The following is a 23,331-nucleotide window of genomic DNA, read 5'->3' as shown; positions in this document are numbered from 1 at the left end:
GAAGCATAAAATGAAACAGGGCTGGCATTATTTAAGTTGTTGGTTACAAATAAATCAAATTCCAATCAGCATTTTTATAGCTTTGGCCACAACACTGCTTTGCTGGCAATATCAGTTCCTGTCAGCATCCGTGTGTCACTCTTAAACCAGGCTGTTCAGCAAAGAAGTGCTGCAACATATTGACAGAGGTGTTGTCCTCGTTGGGCAGCACTTACCTATGCAAGACCTTCTGCATATAACTTAAGGGTGTTTTGTTTTTCTTGTTTGTTTTTTTGTTTTTGAAACTCTGAGCAAAACAACGCACTGATGCAAGAACTGTGCAGCCCTTTCAAAAACTGACAAGAATCAGATTAATTGTTACCAAAGGAAGAGAGAAACAGTGAAGGTTTGCAGGCAACACAGCATCCGCACCAAATTTTGTAAACTGCTTCCCTGCTAACATGTAAGAACTGGTGGAGGCATCGCATGCATTTTTATTATTAAAATGGTAGAATCCAAATCCTTTATTCCTCATTATAATTCCTTATTATTGCTTAGCCACTTTTGAAACCCCCAAAACACTTCATTAACACGTTTCCAGGGACTTTTTCCAGTAACTATTTACAACAAGTCATAAGAAAAAAGTTCAAAAACTTTGAGGATCATGTATTCACCAGCAGCAATCTTTGTAGTAAAAGGCTTCTACCCTTTGTTTTACCATCTTCCAGTGACTTATATAAAAAGTATTTTAAGTTCAATTTCAAGAGAAATTAAAGTATTCAGGTATAATAGCATAGCAGTGAGAACACTGCAATGTGTCAGCGACACAGCTTTAAACACTGCACAACCTCACATTGTATGAAGACAGGTATTTCAAGCTTTCAAGCTGTTCTGAACATGTCATAGGAACGTTTATTTTTCTATGTATGCTAGTCCATCCAGCCTTAGTAAGAGGCTTCATGCTAATGTTTTAACTTCACCGGAAGAAGCAGCAGCATCCACTACCATAAAAAGCCTACTCCAGCTCATCCTCAAACCACTGGGCCAAATTATTCACTTCTAATGAATATAGTGCTTCCCTTAAAATTAAGAGGAGAAAAAAGTAGCACAGATAAATGGGAATACCACATTTTTATGCTTTCAGAGAAAGTAATATGCAGCTTTAGACAAATGCCTTTAATTCTCTAGTGATTGTAAAGAGAAATGTACCTAAATATAGGAACAAAGCAAGGTTTAAATAAATACTTAAGGAGTTCTGACGAAAGCACTGCAGCCTTCAGAGAAACTACAGTTATATTGTTTTTCCATAAAAGCTAACAGAACATAAATGCTGCCCAAAACAAATGCATTCATATTATACATAAGTATGTATAATATAACAGAGGGACTGTTTCTGGTATTAACTCTATAGTTTTTGAGAACAGATGTGTGTTATCATCATTACATAGGGGGAGCTGAGTAGCACAGAGGATTTGTAATGGTTAAAAAAAAATCCTATGCTATCATCAACAGAATTACAACTAGAGCTTTTAGTGAGAGTTTGCCATCCATTTTCATTGCTAAACAGAAAAATTCCATATTGCAACATCCTGCAGTTACAGGAGGCATTACCATACCCTTGCTTCCCTACCATATAGACTGACAATAATCCAATATTAGGTATCAAACATTTTAACTGGTGTTAAGCTAGGTTTATTAATGGAAACGGGAAGTTATTAGATGCTTATAATAAGAACCCTGAATAAGACAGCTCACAGCCCTCTCAGCCCTCCTGTAAGTGGTGTTTATGTCTCACCTGCCCTGACAACCTGAAGGCCACCTTGTGTGTGCCAGGGGATCCTCATCACTTACTTGGTGCCAAACCAAGGCCACAGTTTCACAATACAAGCTGTTTGGTAGCCAGGCTGCCTTAAAACACTTCTCTCATTTCAAACGCAGTGCATGTCCACACCTTGGTGCCACGGCTGCCCTCAGCAGCTAACCACCTAATCTGCCTTGCTGCACATCAAACAGAACTGCTCCAGACCAGAGCTCTTTTTGAACTCAGCACTGGGCCTTGCTCCAGTTTAACGTGCAGCCCCCAAAACCTTTGTATTGGCAGAAAGCAGGGGAAGGAGGTCCATGTAAGCACCACCTTAGTGAAAGGTGCTACTGAAAAGTTTTTGTTTTTTTTTCCACATCTGCAGCTTGAGAGCATGATGTGGGGGCAGAAATACTTTAAGCTGGTATCACCATCAAACATGTTGGATCATGAAAACACAACCAAAGGGTGTAGTTTCATGGGACGTGAGCTTGGACAGCGAAGCAGCTTACAAGTTCCCACCCTACCTGCTCATTTCAGCGATCCTGTTTACAGCACAGCCTCACAAAGAACTTTACTGAGGCAACAGAAAGAATGATAAAGCATGGTGCAGGGGCAAGAAGCTGGCTTCGCTGCTGAAGCCAAATCTTGTGAAACTACACCCTAAATATTTGCTGTGGAAAGAACAGCCTGCTCAGTAACACTTGCCAAAGGTTTGCCAAACACCTGCTCCAAAACTTCAGAACTCAGACCCAGCCAACACTCCAAAACTCCAAACAGACTCTGCCAAGAGTTATATTGGGCTGATCTAGTCACCAAACAACCTCAGACTGGAAGACCAACCACAGTCCCAATAAATAAATAAAATTCAGGTTGTGATCAGTTTCAATAAATGCCTTTGACCAAAGATAATTTACATGCTGCTTAGTTCCCTTGAGTTAGGGAAACTTAAGTCAGTAACTAAAGTAACAAAACAGTAAGAATTAGCTTTCTGTTCCAGGAAAAAAGCCCAGCATTACCACTAATATACATTTGAACATCCTTTTCTACATTTTTGGGGGGTTGCATTTGTCTGTCTTATGATTAACAGCTCGAGACAAAAAAGAAATCAGCGTGTGTTTTTAGGCTTTTTTTCCTCCAGTCTGAAAATTCAGAAGTATATTAAAAAAACCATTTCAGAAGTCATTTACCCAAAATGAAGGTGTGACAGCTGGAAAGGGAGAGCCAAGAAAACTTTCTGCTAGCACTTTGTGAAGAGGAGGCTGCAGAACAAGTTTCTCTTTAAAAAAAAAAAAAGGTTGCAACCGGTTTATCAGGTTAGAGGAATTCACTGGTTCTTCCACCTCTTCCCTGCCCGCCCCCCTTTCTTTCCAAATGCTCATCTAATCAGCTTGTTTCTTGCCGAATTTGTTGATACCTGAGGAAATAAACTGCTCTTGCAGCTCACATAAACAATCAATAGGCATTTGAACATGCTTTAGAGAAGTGGTAATCTGCTATCACCTGAAGAAGTGGCAACCTCTCAGTATTTTCAATTTGAGCATGGTTTAGCCAAGAGGGAAAACTCTTGGCTAAACCTGCCTAACCTAAAAATGCCTGGGTTAGCCTATGAAGAATATGAATTAAATTTATCACTAATGTATTGCATCCAATGTAAAGTTTGATGAAAGACCAGCAAGACTAGGACAGTCTTACAAACAGGTTTTTCATACTTATATGTCACTCCACAGACAAAATTTGGGTGCTTTCAATAGGTCCAGAAGCAGACCCAGCTCTCATGAGAACCTCTCCCTTTTCATGTACATCGTTCAAAGAAGGATGGTAATTACAGCTAAACACTGCAGACACCTCTCCAAAGTTATTAGCTCTTCTTAGACTGCATCTTTTGTCAGGGAGACATGCAAATATTGCCTTGCAAAAGGAAAGCAACATGTCTCAAGGCAAATCATACTGATTTAGCCAGGTTTTCTGTATGGGAAGGATTAAGAAATCCACAACACTTTCAACTTAGCATTAGATCTTTAGCTTAAGAATCCCTATGGCTATAATCAAAGAAGCACATGAAGATGTCAGCTTTTTAATGACAGTGTAATGGGGATGAAAGAAAGGTAAAGTTCATTCTGCTCTTTTAAAACAAGCTTCCATTCCTGCAAGGTTTCAGATAGCAACTTGAAAACATTTTTTCCCTTAAAAGTTTGGAAACTGGGAAACCATAAAGCTCTAAAAAGAAAAGGAAACTCTGGAAAAGAAAACACTAAATCACATGCTAAATAAGGCAGTCCCATGATTTGAGGATCTGACCAAAGAAACGTATCGAGGATGTCCTAGTGCTGTAGGAAGAAATGCAGGACGCTGTTCCCTTTAGTAAGTATTACAGGTAATGCATGCTTAGAGGCTTACATCACAGGTTCAAAACAGTTCCAAACATACACTTGAACTTGAGATTTCCTGCTTGTTTTGTTTAAAAAAAAAAAAAAAAAAAAAAAAGCCCTCACATGTTTTCTACTCAGTAGCATTCTTCAATTACAACACTACATCTCAGTCAGCAGTTTTATGTTCATCATTAATGGCCCTACAACAGAGACAAGTTATTACTGCCATTTTGAACTAAATACATTAAGCAAACTGCTTCCAAAAGGCATACACTTTATGACTTGTGGTAGTTATTTCCCTAATATTTGTACATGTACAGGATCTTTCCTACCCACCCAAAACATAGCCAGCAAAACATTGCACATCAGCTACAGGAAAATCCAGCCGGATCCCATAAATGAACTAGAACATGTGGAATCGGATGCTTGTTAGCCTAGACAAATACAGTAAGAAAAACCTTGTAAAAAAATGTACTAAACATACACTACAACAAAATAAGCTTGATTACTTAGGGGACACTGTACTTCAGAACCTCTCTTTGTAAAAATCACACAGCAAAAATATATTAGGGAAAACAGAAGTGTTTTAGAATACTTGAGACAAACCCAAGTAATGAGTCGTCTGAGGTGCAATGCTATGAGAATATGAAGTACAATTGAAATGATGCAACATCGGTTGAAGAGTTTTGTTACAAGCATAGTGAAGATTTATCCACAGACTATAGGTTTTTGGTAGAATATCATTCCTAGAAAGTGACCCTAAAAGTAACAGGAGGTTTTCTGCTGTCAGTGGGAAAACTCCAGGCCCACAGCTGCTGATCTACCATGTATCAGTTATGAATTGCCAAATCAAAATCAAAGAACGGTTGATGTTGGAAGAGACCTCTGAAGCACAGGTAAAACTTACAACGGCTTTATGGTTGGGGATTTTCACTTCCCTCTACGTGTAGAGACTGAGAACCCAAGGCAAAAGCCAGAAGCAGGTACTGAAACTTTCATTTATAAGATTAAGATGAGTGCTAAAGTGAGCAATTTTCAGCTGCATCATCAGATTCTCTACCACAATCCAAGCAGGGTGGGGAAAGCTAATTTCACATACTCTACAACATTATCTCAAATCAAGGTACACGTCTACTTCCTTTTCAAATAACCACTTCGCCCACCAGTACTTTTGCTAATCAAAATACTTTACTGAGGGAAAAACATCTGTATGTGTCAATAAGTACCTGACATCCTTAAAATATACAATACACTTAAATCGTTTAATGGATTTATCTTTAAAAATGCAGAAAAAGAGTCTACTGTAAAAGAATACAGACTTCTACCTTTTGCTGACATTGCAAGTAAGAGGGTGAATTAATTCTCCCCAACTCCCATGGAATCAGGAAGTATGGAGGCGCAGGGAGACAAGCTTAGGTAAAGGGTGTTCCAGCACATCTATGACAGAATTGGCCACATCACAACTGGCATCCAACAATTAACAGCAAAATCATTATTTGGTTGCATAGATATGTCAAACAAAAAGGGTAAAATTGTTGTTTTTCAAGAGTCTCTACCACACCTACACACAAAGGTAGTATTTCCTTTTATTTGCTAAATCAGACCCACCTACAGTGCAATTTACAGCAATAAGATACAATCTCTCATAAAGTATTGAGTGTAATTAAAGTGTGTCTGTTATAAAGGTAAACAGAGTGTACTAGGCTAAGCTGTTCCAGATGTCTTTAGTGCAAGATCTGGGACAAGATCAAACCTGCAGCTGCACATTTTCTCAGGGGTTATTCTGAAGCATTAAAAAAAAAAAAAAAAAAAAAAAAAAAAAAAAAAAGCCTCTTGGTCTTAGAGTCTAGCAAAACTTGTGCAAGTAGAATAAATGCCATCCACAGCTGATGTTGAGAGATTTTAAAACACAAGTTACATATTTCTGTTTTTAAAGGTACCCACTCCAGAGTAAAATGTTAACCATTCAATATCAAAGAGGGTTAGGACCTAGTCTGCCAAGTTATCTCTGTGTCACCAGAAGTTACAGCAACATGAACCTGTTCTACTGCCTAAGCAAGTTTCTTGCTGAAACACACCTACAAGTGATTCAGACAAGGTGTGGAAAGCCAGTTTTATATGTTCCACAAAAACGCACTATTGTATTTTTCCACTCAAGCACATTTTGCATGCATAAAAGAGAAATAAAGCAAAATTTCATGAACTGAGTACATATACAGTACTTGCATTAGAAGTTTTAAAGTAATTTATGACATCTTGAAGTGCAAGAATCATATAAATTTACAGATTTATTGTTAGTGCAATACTAAATTAGTCAAATAGTATAATACAAAAGTTGTAGAAACAATCACTTCATTATCCACTGAATCTACTATTTGGAAGAATGATATATGACAAACACAGCTGATGTTTTATGTAAGCATAGTTTTGAAGAATTCAACTGATTTCAAGAAAAACAACCAAGAAAAGGTTAATATTTTAATACACATCATAGCAGAGAACCCGTGGATTAAAACATGACACCTATATTTTGAAAGTTTGATCAGTACTGCATTTATCATGTTTATCACCCTATTTATTTATAAATATATATATAAGTCTGGAGTAAGAGAAACTTGGAATAAAGGGAGGCCTACCAACATAATCAGAAGCCAAAACTTTCAAGAGCCATAGCACGAGCTCACATACTCTGGTGCTGTACATAACTTTCAGAATTACATGGCTCCCAGTTCAAATGCTTCAGGTCTCTTTTTGGTCAGTTTTAAACACAAGAACTTGCTAGTGATTTCACAGTGAAAGACAAAATGAAAGTGTATTTCTTTTATAGGACAGTTGAGTCTTGCCCCCAGATCCCCCTACATTGCCCCTGTTGCAAAGAGCAGTGCCTCACCTGTTGAAGAACCCGGTCCAGAGGCTCTGCTTTGCCCAGTCCCTCTGGTGTTAAACCACTCACTTCACGACATTGATCACTTAACTCCAAATTGTCTGCTTTCACCAGGGATTTGTGCAGTGTCCCTACCTAAAAACATTGAAGAAATGATGGACAGAATGAGGAGCGATCGAAAACAAGCTCTGTTTAACAACGCGTTTACAATGCAGAAAAAAATCAGGAAGGTGCAGTATCACTACCTCAATGACTATCGTGATGAACAAAAAAAAGGCATTTTTTGGTAAAGGTTTCAGAAATGGAGACCCTTGGCCTAGGTTTCCTTCCCTCCCACCCGGGAGAGCCGCAGGAGAGCCGTGCTCTCTGCTGAGGGCCACAGGAGCGGCTTCAGGCCTCGCCGCTTGGGCTTGGAGCTGTGTTTCGGGGGAATTTTTTGTTGAAAAAGGAAGACCACCAAAAGTTAAGGCGCTTTCCCGAATCTGTTCACGAAATTGATAGCCACATTTGTTTTGTTACAGCCCTTCATTTCTGAGGGATTATTATTCACGAGAGGGCTTTGGGAGGGAGGTCAAAAAAAAAAAAACAAAACAACTTTTTTTCAGATCAGCCTCAAAATTAGAGGAATTTAAGATTCTCTGAAAAGTTATCCAAACAGTGGGCTATTTTTCTGTATAAAAGAAGAATAAAGGCGCCCAGCGTGTGCCGTGAGGCGGCTGAGGAGGGGCACCCAGCCCCAGCCTGCCCCGGGCACCTCCAGGAGCCCCGAGGAACCCTCAGGTTTAGGGCCACCGATGGTCCAAGGGGGCCGGGGAGGTGAAGGGGGTGGGAAGAGGCCTGGCTTTCTTTCAAAGTTGCTTCTGCCCTTCAAACAGAAGGGAAATAACTTAAAGAAACAAAAAGGCTGCGCCCGGGGAACGCGCCCTCGGACCGGGTGTCGAAGCCATACCTTCTTGCCGGGGAGATCCACAACTTGCCACACCAAGAGAATTAGTTCCCTCTCATCCGAACCCAGTTTAGCCCCATATGCACCAGCTGTTGCCCCAAACAACACCACCAAAGAGTCACTGCGCGAAGCCGTCATGACCACAGGGGGGAAACAACTACAATCAAAAGCAGAGGTCAAAAAAAAAGAGGAAAAAAAAAGAAAAAAAAGACACACAAACAGACAAAAAAAAAAAGGAACAACAAAAAAATCCCGCAAAGGTTCACCCCCTACCTCCAAGTGATCAAAGGGGAAAGGAGAGAACGAGGAGTCACAATATTAAAAGGAGAAGAAAGAGCTACTTAGGAGGTAGGGTTTCTGAGAGAAAAATGAAAAAAATAACTAAAATGGAGAAAACTTGCATCTCTACCTGTTCCCGGTGATCTCCTTCTTCCCGGGGCTGATTGGGAGGTAAAATTAGCAAGCTGTGGGGTTCTTTCCCTCTGACATCATGGCAGAAGCCCAGCCTGAGCTTGGCCTTTTTTTTTTTTTCTTTTTTTTTTTTTTTTCCTCCCCTTCCCCTTCTCCTCTCCTGAGTTACCTGCCCTTGGTGCAGCTCATGTGACTCTAGTCAATCTCCCGGAGGGACAAGGCCATTGGGTCTCTGGGAAAGGTGTAGGAGGGACGGAGGGCGCCTCAACGCCTGGCTGATCCGGCCTGATTGGTTTTTGAGGGAGATGAGAGGCAAACTCCCTTTCTCTCCCTTTCTCCACCCCGCAGGAAGTGTCCCTCTACCTGCTTTCGGTTCGGCGGGGGCGCTGGGGGCTTGAACCGGCCCCCTGCTCGCACCGACTTTTTGGGTTTGGGGGCTTCTTTTTTTTTTTTTTGCTTTTTAAATCTGAAGAGTGTGCACGTGCGGTTAGGAAAACAGAGCCTTGGGTCTGAAAGGCACAAAACGAAAGCCTTCACCTGCTCCGAATTAATGGCATTTGCCGAGGTCGCCGTGCACGGCCCGGGCCGGCGGTGCCAGAGCTCACCTGTACGAGGAGGGCGGTGTAACCTGCGGGATAGCTGGCAGGTTTAGGCCCTGTTCTCCACGAGGTTTCAAAGGTGAAATAACTTGTGAAATAACTTTCGGTTTTGAGAAAGAGTGGATCTAGGACGTTTTCCAAAGCAGGCATGTGAAGCCCTGCGTTTTCTGTCCTGTACGTACTCAGTAAAGAACTATCGCCCCGGCATTAACCACCGTGCAGATGAGCAGTTTTTCTCTGTACCTCCTCCCTTTTCTGTCTCACAGGTGAGACTGCACTGGCAAAACACTGTCTGGTTCACAAAAACCCTCCTCTAAGCGTTTCTGCTGGATGGCAGCAGTAGGGAAATCTATAACATCGTGGCTCCAGACATTTTTAGAGACGCTGTCAAACTCAAATCTATTTTCAAGCAGAAGTAATAATAAAAAAGCTAAAAAAAAAATGCTTTGACCACCTTACTATTTATTCCTGTTACCACAATTAATAAGTTACTCATGATTTTTAAAGGGCAAATATTGCAAATTAGATCGATCATATGTATATTTATTTTATTAGATCTTAAACTTGCAATTCAATAACAGTGCTGAGTTGAAATATAGTTTTCACTGACTGAAAAAGGGTGCTGCTTTTTAGCTGCTGATGCCTACCGTGGGGAAACTGCAGAGGTGGACATTTAACTGTGAATATCTGAAGGGTTTAAATATTAACATCCCATTTTCTTTATTCTTTTAACATGCTAATTTTTTTAATTGGTTATTTTTTTATGCTCTTTTTAAAGTCTTATGAAACAGCAGTTACTAAGGACTTAGTTCAGCAAACACCAATTCACAAGCTAACAGCATCACCAAAACTATTTCTATTTATTTCAATGAAAGTAACCTACAGTTCAAGGATACCATCTCATAGGAAGATGGTAGAGTTCTTAGAGTTCACAAATTGCAAGTATTTACCTGGCAGGGACTGCAGAGAAGTCACAGTACGGAGGTGTAGCTCACTGAGCGTTACAAGATAGCTGTTAAATGCCTTTCAGCTGTCATCTCTGCTGCTCACGTGTGCAGCTGCCTGAAAAGTAGTCCTGACGATACATCATCGTTATAGAAAGGGCAAATTCCCAAACACTTCAGATGACAACTTTATTCTGTAACATACATGGATTTACATATTCAAAATGTTTTCAGTAGTTTATTTTCTGGCACTGTTGCTACAATATAGCTACCTTCATGAGGGTGCCATTTCATAGCCCTAATATGTACCTATTACATATAAAATTCTGATTATAATTATCAGATTTGTATAAGGGACCATACACTTGATATATTCTTGTCCAGCCTGACAGATATGCTCATAGGCCTTTGTGAACTGTCACAAAGAACGCCAATCCCCCTGCACCTGTCTTTCAGGATCTAATATGAAAGAGTCGAGCATTACAATTTACTTTAACAACATGCCAAGTTAATGAAATCCTACTCGTGTCAATGCCAAAGACCCTTGATACATTTTCAGGTTTTGTAATTGTCTTCCTATTCCCCTTCTACCCACAAACTTTCATCTCTCTGTATGCAATCCTTAATTACACCAGTCCCTGCAATGTTATGGATTTAAAAAATGCGAAGGAATGACATCGCATGTCTCCAGAGAACAGCACCAGGATCCACTTCCTGAAACACTGTGTGGGATAAGCCCATGTACACTGAGCATTAGCAAAGTTAATTTGTAACCAAGATCTTGCTGAAATAAAGACTTTATTGCTCACCTTTAGCTTTAATCCTGGCAGTCATGTTTACAGAGGTTCTTGTTTGTTTGTAGGCTCCATACAAGAATAATGTCTTGCAAATTTAACTGGATGGAGACTAGAAGTTCTAAAGATGCACATTAATTGTTATCCGAGTTTAGTATTGTGATTATCTTGTTCACTTCTGTTTTTAATCAAACAAAACTGGAAAATAAAACTGTCTTATAGTTAGATCACATAAGAATGCTGAAGAAGCTAATTAAATGCATTGTGCTTGAAATGGATAAATCTGTGGTGCCAATTTAATTTTTCCTATACATACTCCACAGACCACTAAATCAAGACACACTAAGATAAAACAAAAACAAAACTCCCTTTTACTACAGCATTATTAAAAACACCACTGACTGAATGTCCTGATCACAGAAGTCCTTTTGCAATAGCCAATAAAAGGAGTGTGAAAAATGGGGACACAAGATCCAGAGCGATGTCCTTACCACATTCAGAGCTACAGCAAAACTTTGATCATCTTTCAGAGAAACTAAAAGATTATTTGCTGTTCCAAACTTGTAGAATACCAAAAAGTTGTTTGTCTTCCTTATTGGTACTTTAATCATCAGTTAGAAGGAAGACAATGATCTTGTAAAACAGTTTGAAATACCCTGAGCAACGTGAACTAACTTTGAAGTTGGGTCTAACTTCAAAATTGGCCATGCTGGTGTGTGGAAAGGACAAAATGTCCTCCAGCAGTCTCTTCTAGCCAAAACTGGTCTGTTTCTGAGAAACAGAGATGCTAAATTAAGTAAGTACGGAGCCTTGTTGTTTACCTGCACAATACGGATAGAAGCATTTTTTTTTCTCTATGCCTCTGCCTCTCCAAAATAAATTGGCACAGAAAATAACATGTGATTTATAAGTAAATGTGAAAAGACACTTAGGTTTCATACCCATTCAGTCCTTGGCTCCTGGATGGAACTATAAGCAACTGTGACAATGTCTTCTGAAGGAGGAGCTTACTGTAACTACTGAAACATAAATGCATATGTAAAGAATTTTTTGGCATCTTTTCTTTAACAGCAAATGAGTGGGAAAGGGCATGGGAACAACTGCTTAGCAGTGTTCTTTGATTGCTGTCCAGATGTTTTCAGAGATCTGATTTTTTGGTCTGCCAGGTAGGTCTTGTCATGATTATAATGCAGTGTAGAGGCCTCAAAATAATTTCCATTGGGATATTCACAAAAGCTTGGCAATATGCAAAATTGCTTCAGAAAGGTGGTTTCCGACGGATTGTTGCCTTGCAGATACTAGCCCCACCAAGCCCTACGGAAATCGGTCACCCAGAATCCTGCACCAGCTGGAATTCCAATTCTACTGACTCAAAGGTAAACTAAAACATAAAAACAGTGACTAGGCTAAATAAATAAAAATGAAGTTGCTTTCACTGTTATGTTACATAGCTTCTCTCCTTTATGGGATGACAATCAATCTGGTGTCTTAATCCTACAAAAGTTTTATACATGCTCAGCTCCTCCCCCTGAATCCCAGTGAATATATGCATGTTGTTCAGTAGAAGTTCTCCAAAAAACAGGTATCAGGCTTCTGAAGATAAAAGACTTTATTTTTCTATGAAATTTATGGACAGATCAAATGTGTATGCACATTAATGTCCTTCATTAATATTCTAGATTTACACTAAGGTTAGCAATTTAAGCAAATATTAAGTGAATTTAGATTTTTGGATATCATGCTCTTCTTTAAATAAATCTCTAAACAGGTTTTTTTGGAATTAGAATTGTTGAAATGCTAGCTGGTGGGCAGCTCTCTAAGTCCTCTTGTCCAAAACCATGGTCAGAGATGGACTACTGCCAACACCAAACTGAGCCTGCCAATGATTTGTCTTGGTGAGACTTTAAGACCTCTGAGGACAGCAATTCCAAACCTCCACAGATAACCTGCTCCAATGCTGCACTACGTTGCTGATGAGAAATATTTTCCTAGGAAACTTTTTCCTAGTATCCAATCTGATCTCTCTGCTAAGCTTTCAAATAATTCACTGAAACTAGTTGAGACAGGATCTTTAAGCTGTGGTAAACTAGACAAGCCATGTGATATGATTTGTTACCTAATGAGATGAATATGCAAGTACTTCCTAAACCTTTCAATCTACCTTACCTGTGACTGAAAATTCACTTTCTGTGGAGCTTTATTGCCCCTAAAATCTGCCAAATAAATTCTCATTGCAATTGGTAACATTCTTGATAGTCTCGGGTACAATATGCAAATGGAAATTCAACAGGATATATTATTTCTGTGGCAGTTCTTAAGCAAACTAATGGTTGGTCTTAGATTAAAACACACTGGTAATCCATTCTCTCTTTGTCTATTGAAAGTATATAGCAGTTTACAAGTCCATCAGTGTGACAACGTAACTAACAGTAAAAAAAAACCTGCTTTATAATGATTAAATTTAGTATAATGAGTCATTTGTTACTTCAGCTATAATGCCAAGAAATACACTACCGCCTTCCTTGGTACCACCACCACCACACTTTAGTGAAAAGAGGAAGTACATACACTGATAATTCAATTCACTGTAATGGCTAAAAGCCAAAAAAAAAAAAAAAAAAGCTAAAAAAAAAAAAGTTGCTTTCATTCACTACCATATAAATACAATGCAACAGAATCATCCTATTATCTTTATAAGGAATAAAATATTTAATGACTTCATGTGTTTGATTTCAACAGGACAAACTTTATATCCTGTTGCAAAAAGATCAAGTTGTTAGCTCCTCTTAACAGAAAATGAGAATGACCTGATGTCTCCATTAAACATTTAGCATGGGGGTATTTTATGCTTTATTTTTCATGGATCAGCTCAAAGACTTCCAGCCATGGGAAAAGCAAGACAGGAAATCCAGTAGCCCTCTAACTTTTTGAAAGAAATTTTTCATAGTCACTCCTTCAATGAATTGGTGTTCAACCCACCATATGCCTCATGTAAATACAATCACACTGTAGGTCTAGAAAGTTCTCAGAAGTTCACTGAAAAATGAAATCACTGATGTTTCAAAGTGGGACAGCCAAAGCCACCTGGAACTTTGTATATCCAACTCCAATTGCCTTGCATGCAAAAAAAAAAAAAATATTTAGACAACGTATGAAATGTAAATGTTACTACCTACATCAAAACACCTGCATGCTATACACTACTCTCACATACTGAGATTTGCTTATCAATTCTGCAAGATAGCGGTGATGAAAGAATTGATCACCAACAGAATACAAAAGACTGTATACTGAAAGTCCAAATTGCTTAATGAAAAACTGACCAAATTACACAACTAACAATGACTTCATGCAAGTTACACTTTCTGAAGCTTTACTGACTGATACCAGCCTTACGAAAGTATCTTGGCAGAGATTAGTAAGGTGTATAGCTTTGGCTTTTTATTCAGATTATACCACAAGAACTCAGTTGACTTAAAAACCCTGATAAACGAGGGTGTGTCCCTATAATGTTTCATTCCCATTTGATTTAGCTGCTCTGACACTTGTTTCTTCATTATAATTTAATTAAACTTATTCCACAAAAAGATATGCTAATACACACCTTTTTCTCACCATAGTATAAATAGAAGTAAAATATAAATGCAAAACTTAGGCAAAGCTTAACCAGATGTTGAAGCACTTAAATTTTAAAAACATTTCATCAATGAATTCTGTATAATAAACTGATAAATGCAATTATGTGCATCCAAAGTAAACATGATAGGAGACCTATCATTCAATGATTTCTTCATCTTTCATCTTCTTTATGTTTACTTTATTTCATTCAACTCCACCACCAATTACTACATATTCAGGAAGTGACACTGGGATTTCATACACACTCCATGTCTTATTACATCCAATTACAAGGACAGAACAATTTCCCCAGAGAAATAGGTCTCTGAAATAACTTTTGCATTTTTGTTTTTACTGTCTTTGTGTTGAGCATGGGTGAGTAAATACCTTTGCCCCTTTGGCTTGATCATGGATTTTATATCCTGTAGAACATACAGTGGAAGTAGATAGTAGTGTCCTTACTGATACATCTGGTTGATATTAGAGTGATGTGAATTTCTGAGAAGAAACATTGTGAATGAAACATATTGCACAGTCAGTAAGTGTATTCAAGTAAAAGGCAACAGTAACAAAAGAATATGTATGTACATGTATATAGGCACACATATATGAAGGATAGCTCTAAATAGACTCTTCCCTTTGGCACACTGCAGAAATTTTAAATTTAAGATGACATCTGATGCAATTCAGTCCATTTTATCACTTAATAACCACAGAATTGCTTTATAAACATAGATAATATGTAAGTACACGGCAAGCAGGTGCTATGAGTTCTGCCCTTTCCCTTCCCAATACTTTGGAGTTGTGATAAAGTACTATGACAGAGCTGTTTTTATAAGTGCCAATACTACCACACCTCCTTTCCAATGCAGTCTGTTAATGTGGCACACACCCTTGTTTGACAGGAAATACCACCTTATGTTCAGTCGTTCTTCAGTTTTCTTGAGTAACTATTTCAATCAGTGTGACATAGTTACCATATATTAAGATTTTGTCCTTTTTACACAGAACTATACTGCGGTGAGGAAAAGGGAAGGAGCCCTAGAACACACACAAGAGAAACTTGCCTGGCACAAACTGGGAGTGGCTACGCAGTGAGTAGAGTCGATGTGCTGATAATGCTCTGGGTGAAGTAGTAACATTTACTTACCATCATTCAACTGCTGTTTTCTGTGGTCTATTGCTTTGCTTTGTGTGAACAGGGAAGCAGAGGAGGCTGACCTCCTCCTTCACTATTTTTTCAGATAGATTAAATCCTAATATGCACTATAAGCAAACATGCCCTCACTGAAGAAGTGGGAATAGTTAGGAGCTGGTTGGTCTGCCATAATATGTGACAAATTGTACTCTTAAGCTGTGGGTTTTATAATAAAAGATGTTTGACATAAATACCAATTTCAGGCACACTTTACTCATCCAGTCTCAGCTCTTCATTCACAGGCTGCCATTGGCTTGTTGTCCTCTCTAACCCTTCAGCACTACTATTTGTGAGGCTACACTCTGAATCAGCTTTGAAATATTGATCCTGATTTAGAAAGTCGGATCTGATTCAGTTAAAACCTAACAGAATGCCACAAAACCTCATTTTTGCAGTGCATTCCTTAAGATCAATCCATTCCTTCATTTTGTTCAGAGGTTGGTCCCACACATAGTTATCCTGGCAAAAACAGTGACTCATGGGAATAGGAAAACAACAAGGATACCGATGTCTTATAGTATCATGAATCCATAGCCTTAAGGCACATCAAGCGTTTTCGTGGCCAGTTGCTACTGAACACCTGCAGCTGTCACTAAAGGTGGCCAGACTGGCTATCACTGTTACAGATGAGTCACAGGTTGGGTAGCATTTTACACCTACTTTGCACAGACATAAATTGGAAGGCTCTGAAGATCAGATCTTCTTGTCTCTTCAGATCTCTGAATTACTTTCTATCTATGCAGGAATCCATGCCTGAGAATGTATCTACAGTAGGCAAAAGTGTATTTTCGCTGTGTAGATTTCTGTAGAAGGGAACATCGTAAAGCAAATTTTTGTCAGCAACATGCCTCACCTGTAAGATTTAAGCTTATGCTGGTCAGCTCCTGGTAAGAACACATCTATTCTCCTGGGGAGCAAGGCAAAAAGACTCAATAAAAGAGGGTGTCGATCTTGTTTAGTACGCAGGGTTCTGTTCTGTACCTCTCACTGTCAGATGAGCCATTCTGTACAGGATGAGATTTTTAGTAAATAATATAGGGCTTTTCCCTTCATTTAACCATATTTTTGTAGTTGTATAAATGTAACCTATTTTTCCTCACAACTTATCTTACAAAAGTGACTTTAAAAAACATTCCTTTGCATTAGTATTGAAAGCGCAAGACTCAGTGCATCCAACCCCTGTGAACCTTCCGGGCGCAGGGAAACAAGGTGGAGCCCACCGCCTACAATCAAAGATTAGCTGCTTTAATCAAAGAGACAGCTTGCATTCTCAGCTTTTGATTTCCACAAAGCCTGTTTGTTTTACTTAAGGCTAGTTTACTACGCCCCTGTTACCATGGAATTGCTAGGGAGCTAAGCCACACCTTTATGAACATACTTAGCACTTCCTGCACAGGGCAGCCTTAAGAGCAGTCTCCTATACACCAAAGAGATAATTGGAAGCAAGAGAGCATAAACAGCTAGATCTTAAGATCTTGGCTGGCTGGCTGGCTAAGCCACTGCATGTCGCCTGTGTGCTCTTGTTACATAGTTCACATAAGGTTTTGGGGAAGTGTTTACCAGGAGATGTATTTTTCAAAAGGATTCCATGCTCATTGATAATATGTTTCCTACCCTTTCATCAGTTTGAATCCAGCTCTTCTGTTGGTGGCTGCTTTGTGACTAGAAGAAAATGAATGGTGGGTTCCTCTCAAATCCCTCTGGGCTGATGTATATTCTGTATTAACAGTAATGGTAGGTTGACTGGCAGTTCCAACCGACAGGATGAGGGTTCATTATATGTAAACAACCCTCCTTCTCTGTCCTTTGAGGCAGCATGGTGTAATTGCTAGATCGCTTACATCCTCCTTTTTCTGGTTCACCTGTAATTTAAATATCAAAATATTTGCCACTTCTGACTGATGCTTAGTATTTATGAGTCTCAGGATTGTTTATTACATAGAAAACTTACAGAAACAATTTTTAAACACTTCTTCAGTATGATAACAATCAACACACAACGAACATTCATATTAGAAACCTCTGCTTACTGATTAATCATTCCAGTAGTTTCACTGATTCTTCCTTTCTCCTTCCTTCTGATTCACGATATAAAACCATATTTTATTATTATTATTATATAATATTTATTTATTTATTTCCACTCTGTACTGCAAATGGGCTAGCAGTAGAGTTTGTGTGACAGTAAAGAAAAAAATAACACCATATAAAAGACCGGGATGTCAGGTTACCATTATGTCTTTCTTAGAGTTCTTGTGACACGCTACAAATTACAGTAGCTTCTAATGCTTGGGTGGATAGCATGATGATTAATAAGATAGTTACTAGCATAGCAGTAAGGTGGAATAGGTGTGAGTAATTGTGTTCTGTGGGAACTTGATCAACATCCTCCAGCTCATGGGCATGAAAGTATTTCGTAATCACAACAGCTAAAAGAACTGACAGAAAATCAACAGTATTTTAATGCAAGATTCCTTCAGTATTTCTTAAAGCTTAGAATATTTACAGGTGGACAGCTACAGAAACTTAAGAGCTGGGAAACAGTTGCTTTGCTATCTTAAGGATGAAACTTGCAGTATATGTTACCATGATACAGGATCAAATGTAATGGGGAAAGATTCATACTTTAACAGTTAAAATTATGTTGTGCAGGTATATATCACATTGTATGCCTAAAGGCATACAATGCATCTTGGGATGCATCTTCACTGCCTCAAAGCAACAGCACTCTCTACAACATATAGTCACAATATACTACTGAGAAGTGGCAAGGGAAGGGATTGTGAACATATACATACTGGAATGAGACTAGTAGGTGTAAAATATCAGCCAGTTTCATTTATTTGCGCAGTTTATCTGTAGCAGCACAGCCAAAACCCTGTATGCAAACAGCCTTGGCAGTTGGGGGTGGAGGTATATACTCTGCAAAGACTTCATATGAAGCAATACCCTTTTACTGGGATTAGTTGCCTTTCTCAAGTCTAGGCTCAAAGGGATTTACAAAACCACTATATACACACAGTCATAGAGCAACTTCTTCATTGTTGTATGGACAATATGCTGTGTAAGGTAGAAAGTTTTTTGTTGTTGTACTCGTTTGTTGTTTTTTTCTTTCTCAGAGGTAGAATATAAAACATCCCTTTCTTAGAAGAATTCTGTGGGACTGGTAACACACAGATTAAGCAGGCAAGATTAAACAGTCTCAGTTAAATCATATGATCACTAACAAAAAAGTTAAGTGTGTTTCAGGAAAAGGGATAATAAAGTCAACAGTTCTGCAAGTCAGGACCACAGGTTCCTTGTTCTTGGGCAACAAATATTCATTGCCAAGTGCTGTTATTGAATATCAGATTTGCTTTTCAGTCTTCTTGTCTTTCCACAATGCAATCAAGGCTAGATTACAAGCTTGTCACATTTAAACAGTGACCTTCGTTTAGCATTGGGTGTGGTGGTTTACACAATGTATGAGAAATACTGAGGCAAAGGATATGTAGTGAAATGTTCTCAAACTTATAAAGCCTCAGTTGGTGCCCTCATTTATTTAAGTTGAAACAACTTTTAGAATGTATCAAGAAGAAGTAGTATGGAGATGAAATACTGAGCAGCTTATTGAGACAAAAAACAGTAATTTTAACAGCATGTTTCATATATGCAGGAAAAAAAAATCAGAATCGTGTATCTTCTATAGAGCTAAAAGGATAGAAAAAGACATGCAAAGCTAACTAATTTTTGTTTCAAACACTTCAATAGCTTTAACACTGAATTTCAGAAAGACAAAATACAGCAACGGTTCAGTTTTCTAACCTATTTCCTAGATCAAAAAACATTATTTCAAACAATGTAATGTTAACATTTGGATAACAAGCTCACCAAAATGCACAATCCTGTATTATATACAAATATGTATGTATATCTACATGCACATAAACATGGAGTCTTTGTTATATATTTGTTTACATTCCTCACCTTTGCACTCTGTCAGAGTCTGAGGGAGAACTGAGGGATCTGTCTCCTTTTAGCCTTTTTGGCTTCCTAAGATCTTCCTTTAGTTTATATTTCTCTATACTTCCTCTCAAGCATCTGCAAATGCTAAATATAAGCTAAGCATAAAGAAACACAAAGATTAAATGTACAGAGCACAACTTTCCCATCCGAGTACTACAACTATAATTACAAGTATAAATTGAATACATATTTAATACATTAAGACATATAGTCAGTACTGCCTGTCCCTCCCCTCCAGTGAAGGGAAATGACACTTCAAAGAAAAACTGTTTTAATGGGGTGAAATTCACTCCTGCTACAATGCCATTATATACTTAATATTTTTACATTTGATTTGAACATGGCTTTTCTACCAGCAGTGCATAGAAACTTATTTATTTCTTTAGAATGATTGCCTAGAAGAGAAACACTCCTTCCACAAAAAATGCTTCTGTAGGGTACATTTCCTCCTTTCCTTCTAGCAATACCTTCATCTTTAAGCAGTATCACTCAAAAGTTGTTATTCCTTTGCAACAGTTGCTCCTTACATAGCCCTTAATAATTGTTTTCCTTTTAGATTGGGCTATTGTTATGTACTCAACACAAAGCTGTTGTGTTCAACTCAACCTTAGATCACCACCACAGTCATAGTCAGTATGCCTCACTTTGGTATCCTTGCTATAACAAAAGGAGTGACTAGCAGAATATCATCTGTGAGATCTGGGAACTCAGGATATCTGTTGCTACTTTGAAAGAACCTAGAATTGTATTTTAGCCACAATCCAAGAGGCATCTGCTTGACAGGACCTTTGGAAGCAGATAGAGATATGCTGTTGTTAAGAGTATAAAGGAACTCTATGGCAGGCTTTAGTCCAAAGTTGGATCATGACTGATTATTTTCCATGGACTTCAAAGATGCCAAATGTGATACAATTCACATTCCTACTAAATATTTTTTTTTCTTACCATTGACTCAGTTTCTCAAGAAGTTTGGGTGATGTGACAGATGTCAGTTGTGAGGGCAGCATTCTGCACAGAGCTAGCTTGTTGTGTTGGAATCCCACTATTGCTTCCTGCTGAGTAAACTCAGTAGAAGTTAAAAGATAAAAGACTTCAGCAGGCCTTACAACAATTCATTTCACAATCCTGAACAGTAAAAGGGTGATTTCCTGTTGAAATGTAAATCAAAAAATGAAAAGCTTTATTGCTAGTTTTATATATATATTAGCTATATTCTAGTTACTGGACTCTGGATCCATCTGAATAGAGAATGCATTGTTACTGTTGCACTTGCTCGTTGTTCCCTATTCCTATGCACTATTCGGATGCCTTTATTCTGCCACTGAAGACGCAATGAATGCAGATTTTAGGGTTATTCATAATAATGATCATCATCTTGAAGATTCCAAACTTTGTCCTTTGCCCATTGCTGAGGAGCAGAATTATATTAATGGAACATAACTGTCATTTAACCTCTACAAGGCCACACATTGGTTTAGGCAGGCAGAGAATTACGCCCTATAAAGCTGAAATTAATGGGGAAGGCCTTTAGGCAAACACAGTATGGTAATGCATTTGTTTCCTCATGAAAAAAATAATGTCTCATGAGAAATTCACTGAAAGATGGTAGTGGCATAGTATCCTACACTAGTGCTCTGCAGTTACTGTCTCACCTTCTAATCAAATAGTAGGTGCTATCATCTGAACCAAAACCTCAACATGGATTTTCTCCTATGGCTTCATATTTAAATATGAATTTGCATTAATTTGCATGAAATAAACATGTGACATTAAGCTGCACTTAGACTACTTCTGCTTTTGGACCACTCTACTGACTAACACCTTCAGATTAGCAAAGTCAACCTTAAATGACTCACTTGACATAAAAACATTCTTGTTTTTGTTTGGAAGAAAACTGTTCAACACTTGTGTGCACAGTTTAGCCTTCTGTTTCTCATGCTTCCCTCATCTTAATTCTAACAATTCTCCTTAATGTCTTGGGAAGATGACAATTGAATACCTCCCAATGATCAGACTTTTCCCCCCAGGTTTATATGGTCTCTGGCTTTGATTTTTTTTTTTTTTTTACCTTGAAGAAGTGTATCAAAACATGTAGCTGTATCTAAAAACATACAGGAGGCATGTTCAAACAGTAATAAGTCTCACACTTCATATGCACTACAAAGAAAACCACAGGATAATAGACATATCCAATTTTAAATACAAAATAGGTATGTTTATATACATATAAAATGACGTGGGAATCAGATATGAGACTTTCATAACATAAGGGTGATAGACACAAACCTTGAAGAGGCCATGGATATTCTCTTTCCTGTTTTAAACAAGTGTTTTTGTTTATAGCCCACCCAGAATTAGGTCACCTTTGAAAGTGTTCTTAGGCAGTGCATGCACAATACACCCAAGCCAAGAGGACAAATGTACTTCTGCTGCTGTAGCACTGCTGAATAGCTTGTCTCAAGGAGGAAGGAGGCAAAAAGGAGAATTTAAACTTCTTAGAAAAAAAATGAATCTTTTATCTTGAGTTGTAGTTCTGGAAAGAATTTATAGTCCATAGGAACAATCAGTAGTAGCAGTGTTTGTTAATAGAAACACTGCATCACATATGGTAAATGGCAAATGTCCATTTGTTTGCTCAGTTTAACTTTCATCGTCAGGGCATTAACCCTCACAGCTGAGTAACATGGCATCCTCTGCTTGAATGTGTTCTACTAATGTAGGTCAGGGTAGTCAAGCTATGACCCAGAAGGTGAACACAATTCACAACTTAATCCAGTTCTTGTGGGACCTACAGCCAATCACTTTTTCATAGCGCAAATTGTTACTAGTTAATACAGAAGTATGTACTAATATTTGGCCTGCCAAAAGCATTTTGAAGATCTATTCAGCCTTAGAGTAAGGCATAGGTTTCCTGACCTGCTATAGATTACTTTGAACAGTTTTGTCAGCTGAAACCAATAAATCCCATTTGCTTATCTGAGCTTCCACAGAAGAAAGTACAGTCCTATGGGTTTGTCAGACCAGGGCATGTACATCCCATCTAATTTCCTTCAAAGTCATCTGCTTTACTTTCAACAGCCAACAAAAGTGTTTTAAGACATTTGAGATGATTTTTCCTGTACAGTGCTGGGGAGCATTCACATGATCTTTTCTGCTGTTCAGAAGTACTCCAGATGACAGGACACAAACAGGTTATAGGTGGTAGCATATTTAAAAGTGTCAGCAGCGTTGCAAAGAGAATACTGGGCTACAGTTTACTATGATCTTAGCAGTTCCTTAAACTGATACACTGCTCTGTGACTTTTCATCTTAGTGTACATGGTAAGATTACTGCGTACTTGACTGAGGGCATTTGCATTTTGTATGTATTGTTTCATTGCATGATATTAGCAAGAGAAACTTTAAGATAGGTATTCATACCTAAATCTGAAACTTTAATGGTTTGAACAGGCTCACATAACCTGTTCAATGTTATGAACACCATCTGCAAGCTTGAATTGAATTCTGAACTTAAACTCTGATCAGGAAGTTTTAGTTTGACATTTACCTTTTCAAGCAAAACTTTTCTAAGCAATTTTTGAAATTACCACCAGCAAAAGTGGGAAGTCCTTCTTGTTTCCCCATTCTTTTCTTTCCCAGCTTCACATATCCCATTTCTGTATACCTGCTGTGGTCAGACTCAAGCTCAGCCAGTGCAACTTGTTAAATCACCAGTAAAACACCTTTTGGTCACCAACTTGACTTTGTTCTACAGTGATGCAACATCCCTTTCATTACCTG

General features: G+C 38.3%; 1 protein-coding gene and 1 long non-coding RNA gene across 9 annotated transcripts in view; both read right to left on the bottom strand.

Annotated features, from left to right (window-relative positions):
* Positions 1 to 8,790, bottom strand: part of ESRP2 (epithelial splicing regulatory protein 2) — a 44,873-nt gene extending 36,083 nt beyond the window's left edge. For 2 of the 7 annotated variants that reach the window (XM_068693466.1, XM_068693473.1), the window contains exons 1-4: positions 8,563 to 8,787; positions 8,392 to 8,421; positions 7,986 to 8,139; positions 7,043 to 7,171 (exon numbers count right to left, since the gene is read on the bottom strand). In XM_068693466.1, coding sequence (XP_068549567.1) covers positions 7,043 to 7,171; positions 7,986 to 8,139; positions 8,392 to 8,421; positions 8,563 to 8,582 — 333 coding nt within the window. In that variant the 5' untranslated portion in view covers positions 8,583 to 8,787. The other 5 variants (XM_068693467.1, XM_068693472.1, XM_068693469.1 and 2 more) reach the window with 5 other exon arrangements.
* A 9,156-nt stretch (positions 8,791 to 17,946) lies between these two features.
* LOC137861889 (uncharacterized) overlaps positions 17,947 to 23,331 on the bottom strand; it is a 137,224-nt gene continuing 131,839 nt past the window's right edge. For both annotated transcript variants that reach the window (XR_011099907.1, XR_011099910.1), the window contains exon 10: positions 17,947 to 23,328. This is a non-coding gene — a long non-coding RNA (uncharacterized lncRNA). The remainder of the gene's footprint in view (positions 23,329 to 23,331) is intronic.

The sequence above is a fragment of the Anas acuta genome, chromosome 10, assembly GCF_963932015.1.
Source record: "Anas acuta chromosome 10, bAnaAcu1.1, whole genome shotgun sequence".
NCBI lineage: Eukaryota > Metazoa > Chordata > Aves > Anseriformes > Anatidae > Anas > Anas acuta.
Note: the sequence above shows the minus strand (reverse complement) of the source record. Positions and strands in the feature narration are given on the sequence as shown.